General features: G+C 38.9%; 1 protein-coding gene and 1 long non-coding RNA gene across 2 annotated transcripts; one reads left to right on the top strand and one right to left on the bottom strand.

Annotated features, from left to right (window-relative positions):
- Nucleotides 1-7,678: 7,678 nt before the first annotated feature.
- LOC126912949 (uncharacterized) lies at nucleotides 7,679-9,016 on the bottom strand. Its single transcript, XR_007707572.1, has 2 exons — nucleotides 8,622-9,016; nucleotides 7,679-7,846 (listed from the first exon to the last, which is right to left on the bottom strand). It is a non-coding gene; the product is annotated as an uncharacterized LOC126912949 (long non-coding RNA).
- Nucleotides 9,017-12,637: 3,621 nt separating this feature from the next.
- LOC126912868 (uncharacterized) lies at nucleotides 12,638-13,489 on the top strand. The gene has a single exon (XM_050707186.1). The coding sequence runs from the start codon at nucleotides 12,638-12,640 to the stop codon at nucleotides 13,487-13,489; it is 852 nt and encodes a 283-aa protein (XP_050563143.1).
- The last annotated feature ends 11,160 nt before the right edge of the window (nucleotides 13,490-24,649 follow it).

Here is a 24,649-nt window from a genome sequence, read left to right as displayed (position 1 = left end):
CATGCACCATCCGATACAGAGCCGCGGAAGACCTGACGGGTTACCAGGGCACCGGCTCGAAGAGTAGGAGTAGAAACGGGGTGGTTTTTAGTCAGTAAGATTCTGACACTCCCTCTCGCCTAACCTACAGAGAGAGAAGATACTGGATGATTTTCCCACCTCAAAAAAAAAAATTGTACGTGAAAAATACGTGGCTTCACACCGTTAAATTAGTGACTTAAAAAACACCCATTAATAAGCGAATGAATAGTTACCATCTGCAACCAAAAAATACTATTTTTCACCCACAAACTAGCGCAATCTGGCAAAACCCCAACGAAACTTTTGAAATGAAATAAAGTTGATGATGCATGTCATATTCGAGCCAAAAGCCACCGAAATTCACAAATTTCTGTGAACATAAGTGTGTCGGTGAACTACACACAAACTTGCACTATGTTGCATCTTTGATGCTTACTTTGTAAACAAACAACTTGTAACTTAACGTTTGGTTTTCTTTAGAGACTTACATTTTGTGACTTATGCTGAATACTTTTTTGGTTTAGTTTCTAATGAATAGATTACTCATTCGTTTTGAACTCTTTTGAAAGAGGTGTAGCGTAATTATAGTTCAAAAAATCTTACATTATTAGTTACGATCAAGAATGTTTAAAAAAATACCTAGTTGTAAATGAGTTACATTAATAAAATACTAGCTTTTACCAGTGGCTTCGCCCGCGTTCCCGTGGAATAAAATCTATCACCTTAATGAGCTCATACTCTGTCTGAATTAAATCCGTGATCAAAATCCGTGCAGTAGTTTCAGCGTGTTTGACGGACAAACATCTAAACAAACAATTTTTCATTTTTATAATATTAGTGTGTTTAGCCTAATGAGTCTCGTTCAACATCAATCTCAAACCGAAGAATAAACAAGCATTTATTCAAAATAAAAAACAAGACACATAAAGGTCATTAAAAAAGCCTACTTTCCATCATTCTAATAAGTCCTTACAATTTCAATAATTCATCTAAAATATTCGACACACAATAAGTACTTACTTTATTCATGAATTATTCACAAAGCGTCGCGCGTTAGCTTTAAAAAGGTTCGTCGTTCATAGGAGGTCGTTCCTACAAGTTTGTGAAAGGAAAGTCAACAAGTCAACTTTCAAAGATTGTGAACCTGAGGAGTGAGGACGCACCGACTGGGAAATCTCCAAAGTTTCTAACTTGACTATTGATTTGCAAACTTCGAATAAGTACGGTACACGGTACATATTCGTTTAAGAGAGACTAAAATCAATTAGCGATTAAAACTTGTTGAGCTTGAGGTCCTGACGAGATTTTTTGAGCTACAACAGTGGAACATAAAACAAGAATGTTTCTGTAAAACATGAAAACTAACAGACATGGGCTCAAGGAGAAATATATCTAGAATCTAGATACTTTCTCCATCAAGTATAACTGTTTGCACATAACCATTAACCACCTTTAATAACATGCATTCTACAAAATAACATTCAGAGATTATTACCCAAGAGAAAGAAGTATTATCTTTAAAAGTACCGAAGGGTAAACGGAGTAACTCCAGTCATATTTCATTTCAGTCGCAAGAACAAAAAGAAACAACAGTCGTATGATAAACTTTAACATTATATTGACAAAAGTATACATAATCATTTTCCTTTATAGCGACATAAATCTTACGACACATTCTTCATAATATGAATTTCAAATGCACAAACATTTTTGTGAAACGATCACAGTGTCTATAGCGCTTCTCTATACGCATATACAACACTTGCACCCATATAACCTGTTATTAGAAACGACACGAAGAACGCTGAGTCCGTGACTATTCTGGGTAGCTTGTATATGTAACCCATGGCAGCTACTACTCGAGCTACGACGTACACCCGAAGGAGTGACCTTGCAGTTATAGGTTCTGGAGAAGTCGTCATGTACAGGGCTGCCACCAACCAGAACGGCGTTAGGTTCTTCAAGTCACTTATATTCGCGCGCTGAATTTTCTCTGGATTACACACCATCCCTGCTAAAGGCGCCAATGCTAATAATTGCAACGCAAGCAACGCTGAGTACAGAAAGTAACTCTGCATTAGAAATGAACATGGAGTTGCACACGCCATTCTGTTTAATGTAATAAAAAGTACGAGATTTTATAAACCATGTATACTTTTTCAATTTAATGTCTAAACTGTCATAGAAACATAGTACAAAGTAAAGAAGCGGCCATTAAATGTCAAAACAGATTGTATCTTTGGTCATTGTATATTTTTTAATGTTTAGAAAAAGGGCATTAAGCCTTCTTTATTGTGTCTCCATCCGTTGTAACATAGGTTTTGCTTTCTGAAATAAATCTAACTTACATTTATATTAAAAGCAGAAAGCGTGAATAAACATGAAAATGATATTATCTTAATACTGCATATCAAGTGATTTCTGCGTAACGGTATATATTTTGATTAATCACCGTAAGGGTCATATTTATAAACATTAATTGGGACCTCCAATACGCTAAAATATTTATAAATAAATGGACGTTTTTCCCTTCGATGATGAGGGTGATTCCTGACATGACATCAAACGTATTTTTTAATTCCATCAATTAATTTATTAATTATAATCCAATCAGTCCCGAGATAATTAAATTTACTGTCGATATGAATTGGCAGCTGAGTTACACGTGTTAGCAGAAGTCATGCAAGTTCACTGGAGATGCCAATTTACTTGTGATTACACTCATTTTCTGCCTCATCGCGCAATTTGATCATACGCGCTACTGCAAGCCGTGGGTCAAATTACCGGGATGGGCAAATTATTATTACAATCATGTTGGTCTATTTTTTTATGAAATAGAAAGCAGTACGTATAACCTGATGAAAGCAACTAGCGCCGCCCAAGAATACCCGCAACACCAGTAGAATCACAGTTGCGTTGCAGGCTTTTTAGATAGGAATACGATCTTTTCTTGAAGATTTAAATATCGTATCGGTTCGGAAATAACTGGATTATGGGTCTGCTCTACATAACAGGCTTTTCCATAATCTTCTTCACGCTTGATAACCGGAAAGGTTAGAGATTGCAGTTTAAAAGGTTCCTCGTCCTCTTTGCATCGTTTGTCTTTAATGAATCACCTTCTTCCGGACTATCACCACCACCGTTCACCATCTTGTGGTCTCTGCAGCGGTGTGAATGGCATCGTAGACTGTTGTGTTTAGTTGCGCTGATTTGGTCAGTCCAGCGCGTGGAGCTTCGAGCTCTGGGTCTCTTTCTGTTCGCCTTGCTAGTCAGTAGCAGTTTTTCTAGCTTAGTAGATTACGGTTTAACAAATACCTCTGCTAACCCGTCTCTGTTATATGTATAGTCTTTAGTCTTTATATGTATAGTATTTTAGTTCTTACAAATCTCATAGAAAGAGATAAATAAATATATGATCTGCTGTCACGCCACAAAAGTAAGTATCGATAAAACGAGACTACCTTTTAGATGGTAATTCTTTTAAGAGTTTCTCCGTTCCTAAAACACGTAAATCCATTTGTTATTGCTTTAGTACTAAAATACAAATACTGAAGGAAGAATTGATATGCTGTCATACATGTATGACTGTTCATATCATGATATGTAAAAGATTTATAGGATTGTTACGACTTATAATAAATCTTCGATAACTTACCATGATAGTATGGGTCGAAGGTTACTCTGTTTACAAGGCAAACTTACGCCTAGTTATAACAATAAATAATTTATGATAAACTAGTTTTCTTTGCAGATTTCATCAATAAACGAGAGTCAATTCGTTAATTTTTTTTTTAAACCGTTTTCCACACTCCGATTTTCTCCTGTGTCGTGGGTGCGTTTACAAATATACAATTTCACATATACATGACACCCAGACTCAAAATAACAATTTGTGGATCATACAACAAGTTACTTCGTACAGGAATCGAGTCCGCTACCTGTTCCACGGTAGCCGGTTCCCAGCACCGCGTTAATCTTGCAGTTGTCATGCCACACACAGCCACACACACCACAGAATACAAAAATAGTTAGGTAATCATTAAATGTATGAAAATACCGTACTCAGTGACATTTAAAGCTAATTTAAGTTGTAATAGGACCACTGAAACCAGCTTTAATTTTTAACATTAGGTACATACATACAACCATAAAATTTCCGGATCACTGGTTATCATCCTCACACGAGTAAGCAATTAATAATACCAATTTATTTCCAATATTTCTGAACATAAAATTAAATTGTACATACCAATTCATGTATAGAAAGAGATAGCGAAATACATAAGACATTTTATTTAATAAATGTTGAATTATTGTATTTTAGCAGTAAATACCATTTGGATGAAGTGCTAGAAATAGTGTGCAGTCAGCCAAACTATTTAGTAGGTCTGGTCTATTTAATACCAGGTTAGAAAATAAAGATTGATTCAGTTCAGAGACACTTGGGCGAGTATCGAGTTGCCCAAGGGATACATTTGGTTTTCGTTAAATAGCATAGAATTGTTGTTTCAGGTCTAGGTATCATGTGCATATATTATTATATATTTGTAAACGCACCTACGATACAGGACAAAATCCCAATATGGGCCGAAGTTTTTTAATAAATAAAATTAGTATTACAATAGCTACTTTTGATATACCAATTTAATCTTTATTTCCTTAACGTAAATCAAATAGCCAAAAATAAATAATTAAATCAGTTATTTTACCACTTTGATAAGTATTCCGGACACAATTGATTTTAACATCTTTCTATCACCATTATCATCATAATCGCGACAAAATGACCCCCCTTGAACATTGGCATGCCTCGTATATCCATCTTGTGGGTGGACGTCTTACGCTGCGCTTGCCGGTACAGGGAAGAAAGTTTCTCGTCCTATTATCGACTAAAATTACGAGCAACAAAATACCAAGCAGAAACTCCAACTAACAATGTGCCATCATTATTTAAAAAGTTTATCCTTTGTAAAGAATGAATAATTCTGTAGGACATTGAAATTGATGTAAAACAAGCTATTGTTTGGTAACATCTAGGGAAAAGGCCTTCGGTCACAAACTTGTATTGTTTGTTCACAATAAAACTTGTGAGAGAATCATTTAGAAGGCTAAACCCCTTTTTAGATTTATATCCTTTCCTTCTGAGGTATTCCCTGCAGCCCATCTGTTTTGTAGAACACGGAATCGTAGAACATATAGTACTTGGGGAATACTTCCAATTGTTCTTACACTAAGACCGAAAAACACTTGAATTAGATTTATTGAGTCTTCCTAGTGATTGCTCATGTGATCTTGAGGAACTTAATTTGGTCCTACGAGGAATTATTTAATTTACAATAAAAAAAATCAAGCAGCCTTCTCAAGTAGTATACGCACACTGCTTATGATGTAGAATCCCTCAGTGACTCGAAACTAGTAGAGCTTTTCTTCATAAATTTACATGAGTAAACCGTGATTTTAAGTTAATTTAGTACGTCTCACGGTAGTTACTCTACTTAAGTCTTCGTTGCAACACTAGCACAAAATCAACCTTTAAAAGTAAGACATTTATACCTCACATTTCTTTCTTCTTTTATACTTACAAACTCTCAGTGACTCATCCAATTTAATTTAAACTCACTCTCACATATCAGAAACTTACCTGTGATAACTGAACACAAACTTTTAGAGTGCTGTAAGTAACCTACGTTTAAACTATTGCCATAAGGGAGATTGCAGGAGGAATTCCTGACTTTCTCGACTCAAGCATATTACTTCGGGAAGGTTCCTTGGGAATCGCGACATGCAAGCATTTCTATTTAAGTACATTGCAAGTTTTAACTTCCAGCAAAGTAATACAGAGTTTAAGAAGTTAAATTAGTTCTTCGTACGAATTCTTACTCCACACTCAAAAGTTTGATAAGACGAAAATTGTTGAAACACAATGTATTGATGAAGTACGTCTTTAAAGACTTTGTTGCAGGTTAATTAAAACTATTTGAATGGTGTTACAAGTTCAGTGGGAAAACGAATCTATTTTGTTTACGAATGTTCTCGTCCAATAGTTAAATAATTTCCGGAGCTGCGGACTACCTAATGGGTTTACCAGGGCTCCTACTCGAAAAGCAGGAGTAGGAACGGAGTGGTTATTAGTCAGTAAGAGTCGGACACTCCCTCTCGCCTCGCCCAAGGCGGGAGAAGTCATTGGATGATTTTCTCCTTTAACTGCCTTCCTTACCTACTAGAAATATTAGTCATCAACTAAATCATCAAGGGAAGTGATAAAACAAATATTCACTGGGGATAAATCAAAAACTCAACACACCAGACCAATTTTTAGACAATAAGGCCTGGACAGAACGACAAATGGATAGACAATTGCCTCAGGCAGTGAAAACTGTGCAAGGTTTTGCTACTAGCAGATAAAAGTAGTAAAAAGTTAGATTAGGAACAGCTGGCACTCTCGGCGTCCTGAAGTAGGACGTTTTTAAATATACTTTGTTTGAAACTCCCAAGTAGTTTGAACTACATAGAACGAGACTCCCCAGTGTCATTTGTAATTTCTTAAGTCCTAAGCTCCACATCGAAGTTTTAATTAAAAAAATCTGAATATCATGAAGCTAGTTGGAAACAATTTTAAATTCCATTCATCCCCCTTTATAAGAGTTGAACGTTTAAGTGGCCAGTCACCGGAAGTGAAGCCACTTCATCTTTTGTGACGGAATTTCCTTTGAGCGTGTTTAAAATTCATGCTTTTCTTGTTTTATTAAAATGACTTAGAAAATTGCCATTTTTTGAGGTACTTTGCAACAAGTAATAAAAATTATATTGACATTTTTATAGTGGGGCCATAAGACTATTACTTTCAATGTCTTCCTATACTGTTGCTTTTAATATAAATCGTTACACATTTTGAATTTATGTACTGCCAACACTATCGCCTTTTTAAGGGCGAAAAATCATACCCGATGATCCCGCTAGCTAGTCCGCAGCTCCGGAACACTATTGCCAGTAGACAGTACCATTAATATTATATAAGTACTTCCATCGCTATTAGCACAAAATTAACGTTTCCTTCTCTTATCAAAGCCCACAAAAAACCCAAATCTTTTTATCCAGTGAGCAAATATCTCATAAATCGTGGCAAACCAAACGTTGGCATACTCGAACGGATTAAAGAACTCGAACATTAATCTCATGTACTACCGATGTGAGGGAACTTAAGCCGCGAAGGCTTTAGACGCGAGCCCCTTAAGGAAGTTCCTTGTTTTTGTCCCTTCTGAAGTCTTATTATAATAAAGAACTGAGACGCCCTTTTGTTAAATTTTGAAAGAGCATAAATGTATTTCTAATGAAACAAGTATTAAAATTAATATAATTCTGGAATAAAATTACTGCCTCGTTGGTAGATTCGTCGCAAGAGCGACTGCACTGAGCGACAGAATTATTGGACTTTTTTCGGTCTTTCAAAAATTTCTCATTTGTAGCACGGAGTCTGGAATAGTGCCCGGTATATGGCACTAGGCTTACCACCTATTACATGGGACTTATAACACAAATTATGAAAAATGGATGTACATTGTACAGTGGCATTACGTGCCGTAATGTGCTCCTCGGCCTCTTCAGTCATAAAAGGCGTGACGATAGGAAATTGAGGTGAGTAAATAAAAAGCCAATAAAATATGTTACAGTTATTATTCTACTATAATTATGTAACGCTCATGTTGCGGTAGTTTTGCGATTTCGATGAAATTATTTCATTAATTTTATGTTGTATCACGACGTGGTCTCTTCCAGAAGTTGTTCAACGAGGACTCTTTCTGAGCATAGTGTAAGGCGATGGCACCTGCGAATTAAGTAAAGAGTAACTTGTTAGTAAGCCGTATGGACTTTAGGGAGCTGCGGACAACGTATCAGGTTACCGGGGCTCCGGCTTAAAGCAGTAGAAGGAATGGAGTGATTTTTATTCAGTAAGAGTCACTCCTTCCCGTCTCACCCAAAGCGGGAGAAGTCATTGGATGATTTTCCCACCTAAAAAAAGGGTGCTTTCCCTCCAGAGATGTGCTATACTACGTTGCTGTCGATGCGTTTGACTTCCACCAATCATATTTATTGGTACACATGGCATAGCACTGGTGAAAACGGACTCAGATTAGCTATGTTTTTTTTTATATGGAAAGATGCGTGCTATGGATGGCTTCACTACTATTGATACATCGTATACTCGAGCTGCGCATCTTGCTCGCACATCTATATACAGCTTAGTAGCAATGGAAACAATTGCGTAGTTTCACAGCTTAGTTTAACATCCTAAAAGTGAAAACAAGCTATAGACGTTTTGTCAGATATTGATGAAATTTTATATCACACTAATATCATAAATGTGAAGTTTGTTTGGATGTTTGTCCGCCAATCACACTGGAACTACTGAACGAATTTTAATGAAATTTGGTATACAGACAGGGTATGAACTGACTTGTGTGATGACACTTTTATCCCACGGAAACGCGAGGGAAGCCGCTGGCAGAATGTTTTTCTAGAATAAAAATAATCCCGTTTCATTCCAATTCTAGTGTTAGTGACCATGTCAGTTTGAAAACTTATAAAGAAAATTTACTTACGGCGCTTACTGGACTCTTGATGTCTCATATTCGTGTGACCAGGCTGGTTGCCCATGACAGTCTGGAGACCACTACATCGCACCGTTTGCTTGAAGATACTGCGTCCGAACCCCATCACTTTAGCCATATACCGTCCAGCCCTAGAAAATATTGCCATGACCTCTTAGAACCAAAATTATATAATAATTTCATCAAGATGCTACATTGTATTTTAACATGGCTGATGGCTTTTTTGGATCCTCATGTTCACAATCGATCGTCGTGGTAGCTGTTGACAATGTGACAATGAATATGTTTACTTCTTTTTAAAATTCTAAAGTTTGTTAGTAAGGAGGTTGGTTACATGCGTAGATAAAAAAGGCTTTAAGTTAATACATATTTGGAAGTGTATATTTGTTGATCCACTCTAACGTCCATGGATAGCACGGTATCCAAAAAAAGGAGCGTCATACGTCCATGGATACTATAGTATCCAAAGCGACGAGTTCTGTTTAACTCCCTCTAGTTTAAAATACGGTCTTGTTTGGTGAGTTTTGACTGATTATCTATACAGCTGAATAAATTGTTCGACGAAAAAATAAGACATGGCGTTGTAATATGCTTTGACAAACAAAATATAAATTTTTAAAGTTAGTTGACTCGTTTTTGAAGTGTTTTTGTGAGTTCCAACAATTATGTCGTAAATACTACAGTTTTGTTTAATTTATCTTGCAAGTGTTATACATCAAAATAAACTAGAAGATTTGTGCTTTACGATGATGTATAAATACCACAGTTTTAGCTGATAAATCTAGTCTAATTTTAACTTCAAACGATTGTTGTTTCGAAAAAAATGGCCGGTCTGGTGTTGGCCACTTTTAGTTTTGTTTATACATATTTTACATACTTTGCATTACAATAGTATATAAAATATCGAAATACATTTCGTAATAAGCAAAATAATACATTTTTCAAAGAGAAATATACTAAATTCATTGAAGATTCCATAATAATGTCAATGTGTTCCTCAGGTTTTTTGATGTGTAAAATTACGAGTAGTGTTTTCTTTCGATTTAATTACAATACTTAGAGTTAACCGAATATAATCATATATACATCAAAAGAAAGGGTAATGAGTCTAGTTTGTTGTAAAAATATTTTATTGATAAAATATGCAATAGTTGTGCCGTATATTCTAAAAAGGTAGAAATAAGTCTGTTTTTTTTCTGTGTTTCATGTTTAACCCGTTTTATTGTATTTAAAAGATTAACTAAAGATTTAAAAAAATCGTTAAGATTGATCAGTATTCTTCAATCTTTTTTTTGGTATTCTTTTCTTTATTCTAGGCATTACGGTTCAGTAGCTATATAGGTTTTTTGTTACGACGAACTTGCGAGTCGCGCGCGGTTCGGATGCCGTGCGCGGCTGGACGTTAGAGAGATAAACGGTCGCGCGGGCCGGACGTTAGAGTGGTGATATTAAATAATCTTAAATGTATGTAATAATAATTCCTATATTTGCTTCATATTTCAGTAAATTTAGTACAACCACGTACAGATCCAGTTTAGGTAAAAACATACGGGATTTTAGACATCTTACACTTTTACTTATAGTTGTACCTACTTGATACTATTGAGACTTTTATTGTTATTAACTCACATGAGACAATAACCATTAAAGTTTAATTAAAGGAAACATTTTAGAAATAACTTCATCTATTTCCTCGTAAGCAAATATGAAATTATGATATAGTATGAAAGACAAAGTACAACAAAAAAAATGCTGTAGAATTAGTACAACAATAGATTTTAATATCTCTATTACGGGTTCAGTAACCCAATTTATGTTCACACGCAGAACCATCGGAACATAGAACCAAAGACGGAACCATCAGAATACATCTTTCGATGCCGGCTCTTATTAATTATAATATGTTATCGGCTTACTCACGTAACTGTTTGACGAGGAACTCGACTAGTTTCAAGTCATGCTAAAGGCTCATATTCATGAGCAGCATTCCGCGACACACGACGCGACGCGGCGATTATCGCGCTGCTACTTAATAGATAACATATAAGCCGATAACATAATATAATAATTAATTTAGTATGCCTCACGAAAGTTACAATAAAGCCAGCTCTTATCACCACCACGCTCTTAGTGTAATGACACATATTTGCAAAGGAAATCATACTCATGAATATCTAACGAATTGAATGTATCCTCATTCAATAACGACTACATTTTGTGCTTAAAATTGAAACTGTGTTTTGCTTTGCCAATAAGGTAAAGTCGTCTCGATGAAATACAAACGTTATGTCGCAACGATTTGTTTAAATATAGCTTCTATTTGTTTCTTTGTAAAGTCTTAATTGGGTTGGTATGTAGTACATGTATAAATGTAGAAATGAAATGGATTCAAAATAGCTTTTTAATTACAAAAATACTTACAATACACCTTTTAATTACAAGCCCACCCCATGAATCAAATCCAAAGCTTACCGAGACTACATTGCGCGGTTACCGGGGTCCCGGCTCGAAGATCAAGAGTAGTTACGGAGTGTTTTTAGTGAGTAAAAGTCTGACTCTCCCTCTCGCCTCTCCCAAGGCGCGATGAAGATGATTTGATGTTTTTCCCCCCTAAAAAAGGGTTATTGAATAAGAACTCTATATTTGTACTGCTGAACACTCCTCTCTCTTTAATAGTACACTTAATTAAAAGTATATTCGTATCAGAAAAGTAGTAAACACTTGCAGCAACAAATCACAACACTACCCTTGCATCGTTAACATAAGAATCTCTACTCTATTCTAATGTGCAGACAATGGACTTTTGGTTGAATTCCTGGCATAGTGAGGTGCCCCATCGCCCGGAAACGTTCATAGCAAGGAGTCCCGCGTCACATACTTCAGACGCAACTATGTCGCGTTCTAAGACATTCTTCAGACTTACGTAGGTAAGGGATGGAATGATGGGAGGATGATGATTTTGTTTTCAACTATAACGTTTTTCAGCTTACTCACGTAAGTATTTGGTGAAGAACTCGACTAGTTTCAAGACATACTACAGCCTCATATTCATAAGCAGCATTCAGTGTCCCTTATTAACTGACGCAACGTCTGAATTTATTTTTAACTAAACCAATATTTATTATCAATTTGCTATAACCAATACTGTGAGCAATGTATACTAAGTTAGTTTACCTTGTGTACATTCTATTGCAATGTGGCTTCAGCGTTCTTTAAGTTTGTATTTACATGAGATGCATGCATTTGTGGCGGTCCAGAACACTCGGACCCCACCTCAAAGCGCAAGCGAAATCGCTCCGCTTGTGGACAGTGCGACCGCACCTCAAAATCACGCCACCTCAAGAGGTCTTTTGTTAATAGCTTACACGTGCCGCGCGCACGCAGCGAGCGAGTGATTTTTGTATGAAAGCAGCCGAGAATGTCCTTGAGAGACCGGCACGAGTAACCACGACGGGGCGGTCACCGGGCAGTCTGCATCGAGCTAGCTTACGCGCTGTACACCTCGCAATCGTTCCCGTGTTTATGATAAGTTATGCTTTTACGCTTTGTATGTTAAAGTAGTGCTTAATGTTTGGCTATATTAAACAATTAACTACGCGCATAATAATAACCTTCATTTTTGCTTTCGTCTATTTCATTTTCCTACTCACGCTTTGCTGCTAGATTACATAGCTTGTAGCTTCACGGTATATGTGGTGTGGGTTCGATTCCCGTGAAAGTTAGGGGTAAGCTAATTTGGCTTATTCCTACATTGGTGACCCCGACGTGATCTTCGCCCGCGTCGCGGCGTTGTTTTACGGAAGACTCCCGGAAGATCCTGAATATCCAGAGGTGCATCCAGGTTCCCGAACATCGGTACATCCAGGCTCCAGAACATCGGTGCATCCAGAGCGGCCGAGTATCCCGAGGACAACAAGCGGACCTAACGCTAACCCAGTAAATAACCGGAAAATATAAGGGTGTGGTCCCACAACCCATAAGCGGTGAGCGATTTAATTTTTTTTAACATGGCGGAGTCAGACGGTTTCGCCGATTGTAAGGACGCTCCCGTTATCTCTGGAGAGGTAGCGAAAGTGGGAATGCCATTGCGCTGCCCGGCATTTACTCCGGAGGAACCAGCATTATGGTTCGCGCAGCTTGAAGGCCAATTTATTCTGTCTAGGATAACCAGTGACTCGACAAAATTTTATTATGTAGCCACACAACTTGAGACTGAATACGCCAAACAAGTTAAAGATATAATCACCCAACCTCCAGAGACGAACAAGTTTGAGAAGCTAAAATCCGCCCTTATCAATAGGCTGTCTGCGTCTCAGGAAAAGCGGATCCAGCAGCTCCTCCTGCACGAGGAGCTAGGTGATCGTAGGCCTTCGCAATTCTTGCGACACCTACAGGGTCTCGCAGGCCCTTCGGGTGGCTCCGATTTTGTGAAGAGTGTCTGGACTAGTCGTTTACCCCAGAATATTCAGACTGTCATCGCGTCGCAAATATCTGAATTACAGGTGGAGAAGTTAGCGGAAATCGCAGATCGTGTGCACGAGATAGCACCGATGACACCGCAGGTCGCGAGCACCTCTTCTGCTGCAAGTACTGCTTCTACGGACCTGGCGGCGCAAGTGAGCGAGTTGACAAGACAGGTAGCCGCACTCAAGTCACAACTGAGCAGCAGAGGGAGGCATCGCTCGCACTCACGATCTAGCGAGAGCCGTCGAAGGTATGACCGATCTAGCTCTAGACTGAAAGACCCACCCAAGAATCATCCGCACTGCTTCTACCATTTCAATTACGGAGCGAGGGCGCATAAATGCAGGAGCCCCTGTAACTTTACGGCGGGAAACTGCAAGGGCAGTCGCAAGTAGCGGCCAACGACTGTCCCATTTCTTCAGGCCGTCTGTTCATCACCGACCGGATTTCGAAAATGCAGTTCCTGGTGGACACCGGGTCAGACTTATGCGTTTTCCCCCGGTCTGCTGTGAAGACGCCCTGCATTCGATCTAGGTATGATCTAGTAGCTGCCAATAACACCGTAATCCACACGTACGGTGCCTTACACCTCACGCTGAACCTAGGCCTCAGAAGGACCTACCGCTGGACCTTCACCATCGCAGACGTATCGAGAGCCATTATCGGCGTGGACTTCCTAAACTTTTATGACCTGCTGGTGGATTGTAGGAACCAACGTCTGATCGACAACACCACGACCTTGTCTGTTCCTGCCACGAATGGCAACTCCGGGGACGTCGCGTCCGTGAAGGCCGTGGTTGGTGACAGCGAGTACCATCAGATATTACGTGAGTACCCAGAGATTACCCGCCCACCAGGCAGACAGCTACCAGGCAAGCACAACACGGTGCACTACATCAGGACGACGCCAGGACCCCCGGTAGCATGCAAGCCTCGACGTCTGGACCCTGCTAGACTGCAGGCAGCGAAGAAGGAGTTCGAGGAAATGCTCGCCAGCGGAGTGGCACGACCTTCGGAGAGTGCATGGTCCGCACCGCCACACCTGGTGAAGAAGAAAGACGACGGATGGAGACCATGTGGCGACTACAGGGCACTTAACGCGCGAACAATACCGGACAGGTACCCCGTCCGTCACATTCACGACTTCTCTCACCAGCTCGCAGGTTGTACCGTGTTCTCTACTATAGACCTCGTAAAAGCCTACAACCAGCTGGAGATAAACCCGGATGACATACCGAAGACCGCCATTACGACACCCTTTGGTTTGTTTGAGTTCCCCTTCATGACCTTTGGTTTGAGGAATGCGGCTCAGACTTTCCAAAGGTTCATAGACGAGGTATTACTTGGCTTGGAGTTCTGCTATGGCTACATCGACGACATTGTGGTGTTCTCCGCGTCTCCTGAAGAGCACAAGATGCACTTACGCCGGGTATTTGACCGGTTAAAACAGTACGGCATAGTCATCAACACAGCTAAGTGCAACATCGGTCAAGCAGAGGTTGCATTTTTGGGATACCGTGTGTCAGCCGAAGGGACTAGGCCCCTGGAGACAAAGGTGCAAGCAATCCAGGAGTTCCCAATACCCAAGACGGTTAAGGAACTGCGCAGGTTCTTGGGTATGATAAACTTTTATCGCCGATTCGTCCCAAACGCAGCTAAGCTTCAAGCACCTTTGAACGCTGTCCTTGCTGGGCCTAAGGTAAAAGGGTCACACCCGGTGGACATGACTCCGGAACTGCTGAGGGTTTTCGACGACTGCAAGTCTTCGCTATCCAAAGCGACTCTCCTGGCTCACCCAGACGCCACAGCAGAGCTAACCATCGTGACCGACGCATCCGACACTGCCATAGGAGCCGTTCTTCAACAACGCAAAGGTGAGAACTGGGAACCTCTAGCCTTCTACTCTCACAAGCTCAGCAGTGCTCAGAGGAAGTACAGCCCGTATGACCGAGAGCTGCTAGCAGTATACGAGGCCATCAAATACTTCCGGCACATGGTGGAAGCCAGAGCGTTCGCGATCTTCACGGACCACAAGCCCCTCACCTTTGCCTTCAAGTCAAATAAGGAAAGCTGCTCGCCGAGACAGTTCCGGTACCTTGACTTCATCGGACAGTTCACGACGGATATAAGGTACTTACCCGGGCCAGAGAATGTTGTTGCAGACGCACTGTCGCGTGTGGAAGGGATATCTGCAGCTGGCATGAATTTCGAGGATCTTGCAAAACTTCAGGACGAGGATCCTGAACTGCAAGATTTACTACGTCACGGCTCGTCACTGAAGCTAGAGAAACTAGCCACTATCTGCAGCAACTACTTGCCAGTGTACTGCGACGTTTCGATGCAGATCCCTCGCCCGTATGTCACTCCGACGCTACGTAAACAGGCTTTCAACTCACTGCACAACCTTCATCACCCGGGAAAAGCCGCTACAGTGCGACTGGTCACGCAACACTTCGTGTGGCCAGGGATCCGTAAAGATTGTAGAGAGTGGGCAAGGCAATGCGTGAAATGCCAGACGTGTAAAGTATCACGCCACACCAAATCCCCACCTACATCCTTCCTTACTCCCTCCTCTCGTTTTTCCCACATTCACATTGATATCGTCGGTCCCCTAAAACCTTCTTATAATTACAGATACTGCCTTACCGCCATCGACAGATTCACCCGATGGCCTGAGGCGTACCCACTGGAGGACATCACGGCGGAGAGCTGCGCCGCCGCGCTGGTGTCTGGCTGGATAGCCAGGTTCGGTTGTCCCGCACGGGTGACCACTGACCGTGGTCGTCAGTTTGAGAGCCACCTCTTCAAGACGCTCACAGTCTTGGTTGGCGCGCATCATCTTCGCACCACCGCCTATCATCCGGCGGCAAACGGTATCGTGGAGCGGCTGCATCGGCAGCTGAAGGCTGCTATCATGTGCCACGATTCTTCCCAGTGGACCGAAGCTCTGCCACTAGTACTGCTCGGAATGCGTAGCGCTTGGAAAGACGATATCCAAGCTACGCCGGCCGAGCTCGTCTACGGGGAAACACTCACTCTTCCTGGCCAGTTCCTGTCACCGAGAGAGGACTACGCGGCGGCTGACGTCACCGAATTTGCCAACCGGCTGCGCCAGCAAATGGGCAAACTCGCTCCCCGACCAACTGCTTGGCATACAACGGCTACGCCATTCTACGTGCCCCGAGACCTGCACAGCTCTTCTCATGTGTTCCTGCGACGAGACCATGTCAGAAGTTCGCTGGAACCGCCCTACGCTGGACCCTACAGAGTGATACAGAGACATCCAAAGTACTTCACCATTGATGTACAAGGTAGACCAAACAACGTCTCCGTTGATCGTCTCAAACCGGCCTACGTGATGCGTGAAGACACAGAGGTCGCTGAGCCAGGGACCACGACCACGACCACGACCACGACCACTACCACTACTTCCAACTCGAGCACTACGGCTGCCGGCGACGCAGAGAAGACGACAAGAAGTGGACGTCGAGTGAGATTTCCTGATTTCTATCGACCGTAGTCACGGTCTGGCCGGGGGGAATATGTGGCGGTCCAGAACACTCGGACCCCACCTCAAAGCGCAAGCGAAATCGCTCCGCTTGTGGACAGTGCGACCGCACCTCAAAATCAAGCCACCTCAAGAGGTCTTTTGTTAATAGCTTACACGTGCCGCGCGCACGCAGCGAGCGAGTGATTTTTGTATGAAAGCAGCCGAGAATGTCCTTGAGAGACCGGCACGAGTAACCACGACGGGGCGGTCACCGGGCAGTCTGCATCGAGCTAGCTTACGCGCTGTACACCTCGCAATCGTTCCCGTGTTTATGATAAGTTATGCTTTTACGCTTTGTATGTTAAAGTAGTGCTTAATGTTTGGCTATATTAAACAATTAACTACGCGCATAATAATAACCTTCATTTTTGCTTTCGTCTATTTCATTTTCCTACTCACGCTTTGCTGCTAGATTACATAGCTTGTAGCTTCACGGTATATGTGGTGTGGGTTCGATTCCCGTGAAAGTTAGGGGTAAGCTAATTTGGCTTATTCCTACACATTAAACATTTCCTCGCCTGAGTACCGTAGTAACGTAATGTAATTATCGCGTAAAAGAAACTAAAAGCTTGCAGTCGGATTAAAAACCTTCACAGGTTTTACTTTGAAAGGATAAATAATATATCTGCTGTAATTACTTATTTTGTATGTGGTTCTTATTTAATATACAAAACTAGCGACCCGCCTCAGCTGCGCATGGGAGCAATGGTGATATATTATGCCTGTATTATACATATGAACCTTCCTCTTGAATCACTCTACCTATTACAAAATCCGCATCAAAATCCGTTGCGTAATTTTAAAGATTTAAGCATACAGATAAATAGACAAACAAACAGACAAAAATAGCGACTTCTTTTGCGGAGTCTCTGTTTCCTCATGCGTATAACCTGGGTGACTTCAAGGCCCGAGGAATTGAATTGCATAGGTTGCTCATGGACAGACGTGCTCCATAATAAGTAGGCCGCATGATCAGTTACCAGTCAAAAAAGGGGCCAAACGTCGACCCATAAAAAATATTTTGTTCTTGTTATATGACCAAGAATTTAGAAATTATTAGGGGTTACTTATTATTTTAAGTTCCTATGTCTATTTTTATAAACAGTTTGAAATTCTAGATACTGAAGATTCTCAACAAAAGGTATATTTTATAGTATTTCAATCACATTAAGGCTAACAACTCTCGTTCCATACTCACAGACATACATCATTTTACTTTACAACAAGACGACTTTAATTATTTTACTTTAAGAAGTTCAAAACTTTCAGAATAATTTACTTAAACAAGAATAACCTACACACGCTCTAACTAATTAACATGTAAAATATTTTACGCCCTTGAGCATTACTTTTTGTCTATTCTATATGCTCTAACAAAGAAAAGCGAGAATAAGAGCCCTATTACATTAGGACACCAAAATCGTGCGAGTAGGCACGCAACCATAGTGCTTAGAGCTACCAAGTGAGAGACACCAAAGCAAACATTAATAAAGCTGTGGATTCCAAAATGATGTGGTGAATTGAATACTTCTTTCGTTAAAAATACGACGGAAAACAATGTTTACAATTAACACATGGTCGCAGAGTGCTTCAAGCATCGCTTGATCTGCTGGTGATTCGGATAGCAATAGCATAGTTGTGCAACTAAGTTGATATGAGTAGTATGAGTTTACTTTACGTTTAAAGTAATCGAAATGAGAGCGCGTTCGGCGCTTTGATTGGTTGGTTTATTCCAGCAAGCAAATCAGATCCCAGAACGCGGTCTGGTTTTGTTGTTGTGCGACCTACGTGCCCTAATGAAAAAGGCCTTTAAAAAGTTTTTACAATGTAATTAGTGCTGTAGGGCGGTACACCTAATTCTTTAGACGATGGCAAAACTTTCCCGGGTATTAAATTTAGGAACTCTGAAACATTATTTGAATCTTAATTACATGCGTGCGAAAGAGATGAAGTTATTCAGAATAGACATGACATCTCTGTCTTATATATTGAAACGGTTTGGTTTGTATAATTATAAATAATGTCTTTTGATTAATTTTAGAACTGAAAAGTTAGTCGTTCCATTAAAGTCATATAAATTACAGATATTTTTGATTTACGGTAACTACAGAGGTCTTAATGTTTTTCAAAAACAATCGCCCAAACTAATGTCAAATTAATCATGAAACTTGCTCAAAGGACCAAAAACTTCGAAGTAATTTTTATTGAATGGCTCCGATGCAATTTATTAAGCCATTAACTGCAGAAGCTATTATGGAGGAACATTTTAAAGTTTTAATTTTTCAATGAAGTGAGATTTCAATTACACTCATACGATACGTATTTTATTGTTCAAGTTTGGACTAGCGAAGAAAATATATTGTTATTATAAAAGAATCTAATTAACTGCTGTACTGCAAACGGAATTAAACTCTATAATGTAAATAAACTAATTCCTTTTTGATATTTCTTGAGGGCAAATTATAAATACAGAAGGACATCGTAAACGACAACGAAATCTTGCAAAAATCTTATGACAATTTATAGGATCATCATTCATCGTCCAGTGACTAATTTTCATTTTTTCTTACTGATTATTTGAAAAAGTGATCGTAAAATAATTTAAATGATCACTTTATTAAATTACATTACCATATGTCACGTAAAAAGAGACAAGCCCAACTCAAAGAGCTGTATAACAGTGACTCGTTGAAACTGAAAAACATCAGAAGTACAAGCACGCAACTCGATCATAAATCCCTTTGTGAAGCGTCATCATGTCGCGAATGGGAGTTATGGAGTTGTCTATCTGATACCGCTGTAATTTATTGGCAGACCCAGTACCAACAGAAAAGTAAGCGTTTTTTTAGAACTAGCTTTCATACATTTTATAATGATATACAGATTATATGGGGAATTTGGGACGTATAAATAACAGTAAAAATATTTTCAAAAGATAAATAATTGATTATACTTTTGGTGTATACTAATAGACTACTAACACACTATACTAAGATTAGTAAAATAATCCTAGAAAATGGAAACATTGGTTTACAGTGTTTTACTACGACAGTATGACTTACTTAACTTAAGGTCCTAAGACCCCTGGATAGGGCAAATAGCGTCCACAGAGATTCGTCCTCTCGACCGGTCTTGAACTTTCCGTTTCACCTCGCTCCACGTCATACAGATGCTCGGCGCATCTGCCACTATAGTACGCCCCCAGGCTTACCGGGAATGGCCACGCTTCTTTTTGGTATGACAGTATGATATGTACTAATGCCAGTTACAAAAAAACCTTAAGTACAATGACCTCACATAAATATTAAAGGTCAATAACCGATCCATTACATATACATTACATAAATACGTATCTTTAACAGAAATAAACTACCAGAAAGATGTCGGGACAAACACGAATCAAGACATCGAACTTGTAAATCAGGTGCCGAACATACAGTACCAGGCGATAAATATTGCACATCGGCTTTTGGAAAGAGACAATTTTATGTGATAATATGATTATCCATTTTTTAAATAGATTTCTTGTTAACACGTTTTTATTAGGTCGATGTAACGAACTAGGTAATTAAATGTAAGAATCCTAATTAAATACACTTCTTATTCCTGTGTCATCATGAAACGTCGGTAATACACGCAAATTACATGACCATACTACAATATTATGGTGCAATCGACTTGGTCTGACGATAGATTTGAGAAATGGTTAAACCTTGGACTATGTGATAAGTAAAGATACCGAGTGTGGGCTCATTGGATATGTCTATTTTGTTCTGATGACTAGGATATAATTGGTTAGTGGCGTATTATTAGATTTTTAAAGTAAGAATTAAAAGTACATTAAAAAAGTACCAATAACCGACAAGCATGTATGAAAAGACTGATGACTGTTGATGAAGCGTAAGAGGTATGTAAGATTCGTAGCAATTGGGGTTCCATTGTCTTTGCCCATGGGAGACAGGCATGAGGTTATGTATGTATCTTTTTATTTTTAGTGTTGGACAAGATTTAACGATTCATAATCATGAGCAGTATACATCGATGTGCCATATTTATTGCCAGGTACTATACCGTGTTTGAACGATGCGAGTTTTATCAAAGTTTGATTCCAGTTAAAGCGTCGTTTACAACTTAGGTTTGTTCTTCCTTTTGATATACAACTTCTAAATACTATTTACATTTAACTCTCAGAATAACTTCGCAGACTTAAATCAATGTTTGGGTTAGAAAACAGGCAAGTGTAAAGGACCAAGTACTTCATTATTAAAGATTGGGTGTGGTCTTTTAATATTTTGTAGGTAAGTAGCTATTTTTAACGCAATTTTTTACTAATCTTAGATTTATTGATGTCTGAAATTGCGTCCAGTGTATGATAATTGGGTCACCTCCTATTATTCTTGGCACTTATAACATAATTGTTGAATTGTGATCACTATATTTAGGCCCATAATATGTACATATGGAGCTTTGTCCTAACCCGTTAGAGACTGAAAAGCCTAACCTTTTCGTCCCTGATGTACTGTATAGTAAGTACTTTTTTATACAATCTTTTTAATTATTTTTAGTCACACTATTTTATCTTTCTATACTATCTTCACCCAACTCACGATTTCCATTCATGCAAACGTATTTTGTTAAGTTTTTGTGCCTCAAACAACATTCGGCTTTTATACGGGAAACATTCTCGCGGACCCTCGAAAAAACATTTTTAATCTCTCAGAGTTCACTCACACATACAAACATAGACATTTTTATTGAAAATCCCCAAAACTTTTATATATATGCGAATAAAAGAAATCCTTATCAAGTTTACGAATGAATAGAAAAATATACGTGTTCATTTTTATTAGAATAACTTTTGAATCTATTTACAAAAGAAGTCGCTTGTCTGTATTTTTGTTTACGTAACATGTTTGTAACACCATGGTTATTATTCCACGAATATATGAACAGAAGTGTTATATAATACCTATACATATATTTTGGGGTACATAAGTCATTGGGGGAGGCCTATGTTCAGCAGTGGACGTCTTATGGCTGATATAATGATAGTGATGGTGATTATGATGATACATACTTTTTACTAATATTTTTTTTAAAGTCAAAGTTTCAATACTTACTAATTTAGTATTATAAAAATAGTATATTTGTTTGTTTATTTCTAGATGTTTAATGAGGTATTTTTGTGATACTAGATTAGTAACTGGAGACAATTTTGAGCTTTGAAAGTTGATATAGGACATTTGGCCATTTTGACGAATCTGTAGGGAAAACTAGGGCCTGAAACACCAAATCCTAAAATCGAATAATACTTTTGGAGCCCAGTGTCGATCCCAAGACCTTGTGCTTTACAGTTGTTTGTAGTAAGCGACCATTTTTCATTATTTCTGTTATCTTCACATTATAATGTATAAAAATCACGTAAACGTACAATGTCATAAAATACATTGTTGTCACAATATTTAATGGCGTCGCCGCGGTCGTGCTTCACTGCAGCTCGTGGTTAATGCAAGCCACGCAAAACTTGACCGTTTTATGTTTTGAACTCTGGCCAAGGTCGTAAATTTTGAAACGAGACGTGTTATGTTACTTAAATATTATTACAAAAAAATGTTTCATGATGGCTAATCTTTTTTTTAATAATAAAGGTGCAATGATACATATTATTATGTCGTATCTTGGAACTCTAAAATAAATCTAGTGACTTAGCAGTTTCTAAAAATAGTATCCATTTCAAGATATTTTCACTTCACAAGAACCTTTACAATAATTCGAGCATGATTTTCATGTTTATTTCTGTTGAATGGCTACGAGATTTGCTACGGCGTAGCGTACGTAGCACTCGCTACGTGAGCTACGCAGTGACGTCATTGAGTACTTCATACCTTTTACACCGAACCCATTAGGTTGAAGCAAGAGTAACGTAAAAAGCTAAAAAAAGGTATGGGAACAATAAAAATGACCTCTTGTTCTTAATGCGATGCGTTGAGCTGGAAATATGGTAATGTGTCGCCCGTCATCCTCCATCCATGCGCGCTCCTTCCCATACATTATTCATATACCCGTTTAATTTCACCCCACACAACAATTATTAGTACACGCTCTCGACTTTTTCCTTTCCATCTGACTAGTAATGTAATTTCTAAGACATGTTATTTCCATAAAACTTCAGTATTTATACTGTCAAAACAATAAAGACGATATTAACGGCAGCCATTTTGTTACTTTGCATAAATCGACGGTACGAACGTTATCTGCGCTTCAATAATACAAATTGTATTCAATTGGAATGCGCTGAGAGTATTGAATAAAACAATAGATACCGGTTTAAGCCGGGATGCATCGTCCCAACTCTTCAATTGACTAATTTGCATTGTGTAGATTAATGTTTGGGACTGCTGCATTGAAGGATTATGGAAAAAATGTCCATGGGTGGCCTTGATCGCTTACTATCAGGTGATCGCCTGCTCATTTTCCCCGATCCGACAAAAATGTACAGCTACAAATACATAATATGGAGACCGCGGGAGCATTGTGGTAGAACCATGGCGGTTTTTAGCCCGGTGACTTTACCCTAGTTTTTTTTATACTAAATAGGATGGTATTTCCTGTGGGTGGTGGTTGATGGTGTGTGGTGGTTGGTTGTAAGTTATGATGTGGCCATGAAGATCGCCTTTCACAAAAATAAGCGGTTAAAAACTGCCACGATTACACATCAGTGTAGCAGAGGGCCTTAAATCTATGTAAATGTTTAAAAATATTAATCTTCCAAAACAAAACAAAGATTTTTATTACTAAATACCTCAAAAAACTTAAGCCGAATAACAACAAAACGTCTAGAACTATTTTTCAATCTCCACTGACGTTTTTAGACTATACCTACTTTTTGCCTTCAAAATTCAAAGCCTTAATTTGAAGTCTTGTAACGACGATATCATAGCGTGACTTAGATTAATGTTGACAAATTAATCGTGATTAATCCATTGGTATAAATGAAATAATAATTTGTCTCAAAATGGAGGATTCCTGTTAGCTAGAAATTTAACTGAAACAGTACGGTACAATAAATTCACGTTCTTTTGTTTTCTGATAGATTAGTCAGGAATTCCAATTAAATGTTGGTTGATGTGATTTAATTGTTTAAATATTGTGTTAATCCTTAACATAATCTCCTTACTAATTCACGTTTAAATGTAAATGATTCTAATTTAAATTATGACTGCACGGTTAGCGCAGTTGGTCGCGGTGCAACGTGTAGTCTTTTCGATTGCCGCACGAAGCAGCTCTTTGTGTGATCCACAAATTATTGTTCCAGGTCTGGATTTCATGTGCCTATGAAGTTATATGGTTGTAAATGCACCCACGACACAGGACAAAATCATAGTGTGGAGCAACGTGCAATCTCTTATCTATCTGTTCCGTGTTTTAAGCAAACCAACGACATATTAAAAAACAATAGTGTGAGTCAACATTTTAAAAAAACTATGCATCTCTTATTTGTCAGTGTTTCTATTATTTCATTATTTACTTATTTGATTCCACTCCTTAAGGAAATAAACAAACAATAAACTTATTTTACCATGTAATTCGGTTAGTTTTCGATAGAGAAGGATACGAAATTATACGGATGCCATCGTCGGACGCATTTTTATCAGAAAGCGGCGGAAAAATATTGCAATCATCTTTCTACCTGCCATAGATAAAAGGTAAATAAAGGTAGGAATTTAGTATGAGTATGCAGGTAATAAATACGCTTTTGTTTTCGTTCACTATATTGTGCACAAGATGTTAAAAGTATTTGGTTATAATATTATTTTTAGATTTAGATAGACTGCCTCATTGGTCGAGTCTCGGGTTCGACTCCCGGATCGGTCAAAGTGTTACTGGGCTTTTCGAAAATTTCTCATTAGTAGCACGGAGGCTTGTATTGTGCCCAGTATATGCCAATAGGTTCACCCCCTGGGATTTATAACACAAATTACTACGTCGTAATGTACAGTACACC

The sequence above is a fragment of the Spodoptera frugiperda genome, chromosome 31 (genome assembly GCF_023101765.2).
Source record: "Spodoptera frugiperda isolate SF20-4 chromosome 31, AGI-APGP_CSIRO_Sfru_2.0, whole genome shotgun sequence".
In the NCBI taxonomy this organism is placed as follows: domain Eukaryota; kingdom Metazoa; phylum Arthropoda; class Insecta; order Lepidoptera; family Noctuidae; genus Spodoptera; species Spodoptera frugiperda.
This window is presented reverse-complemented; position numbering and strand designations above follow the sequence as displayed.

Coding starts and splice junctions, on each gene's coding strand:
- LOC126912868 (XM_050707186.1), top strand. CDS start 12,638: ATGGCGGAGTCAGACGGTTTCGCCGATTGTAAGGACGCTCCCGTTATC.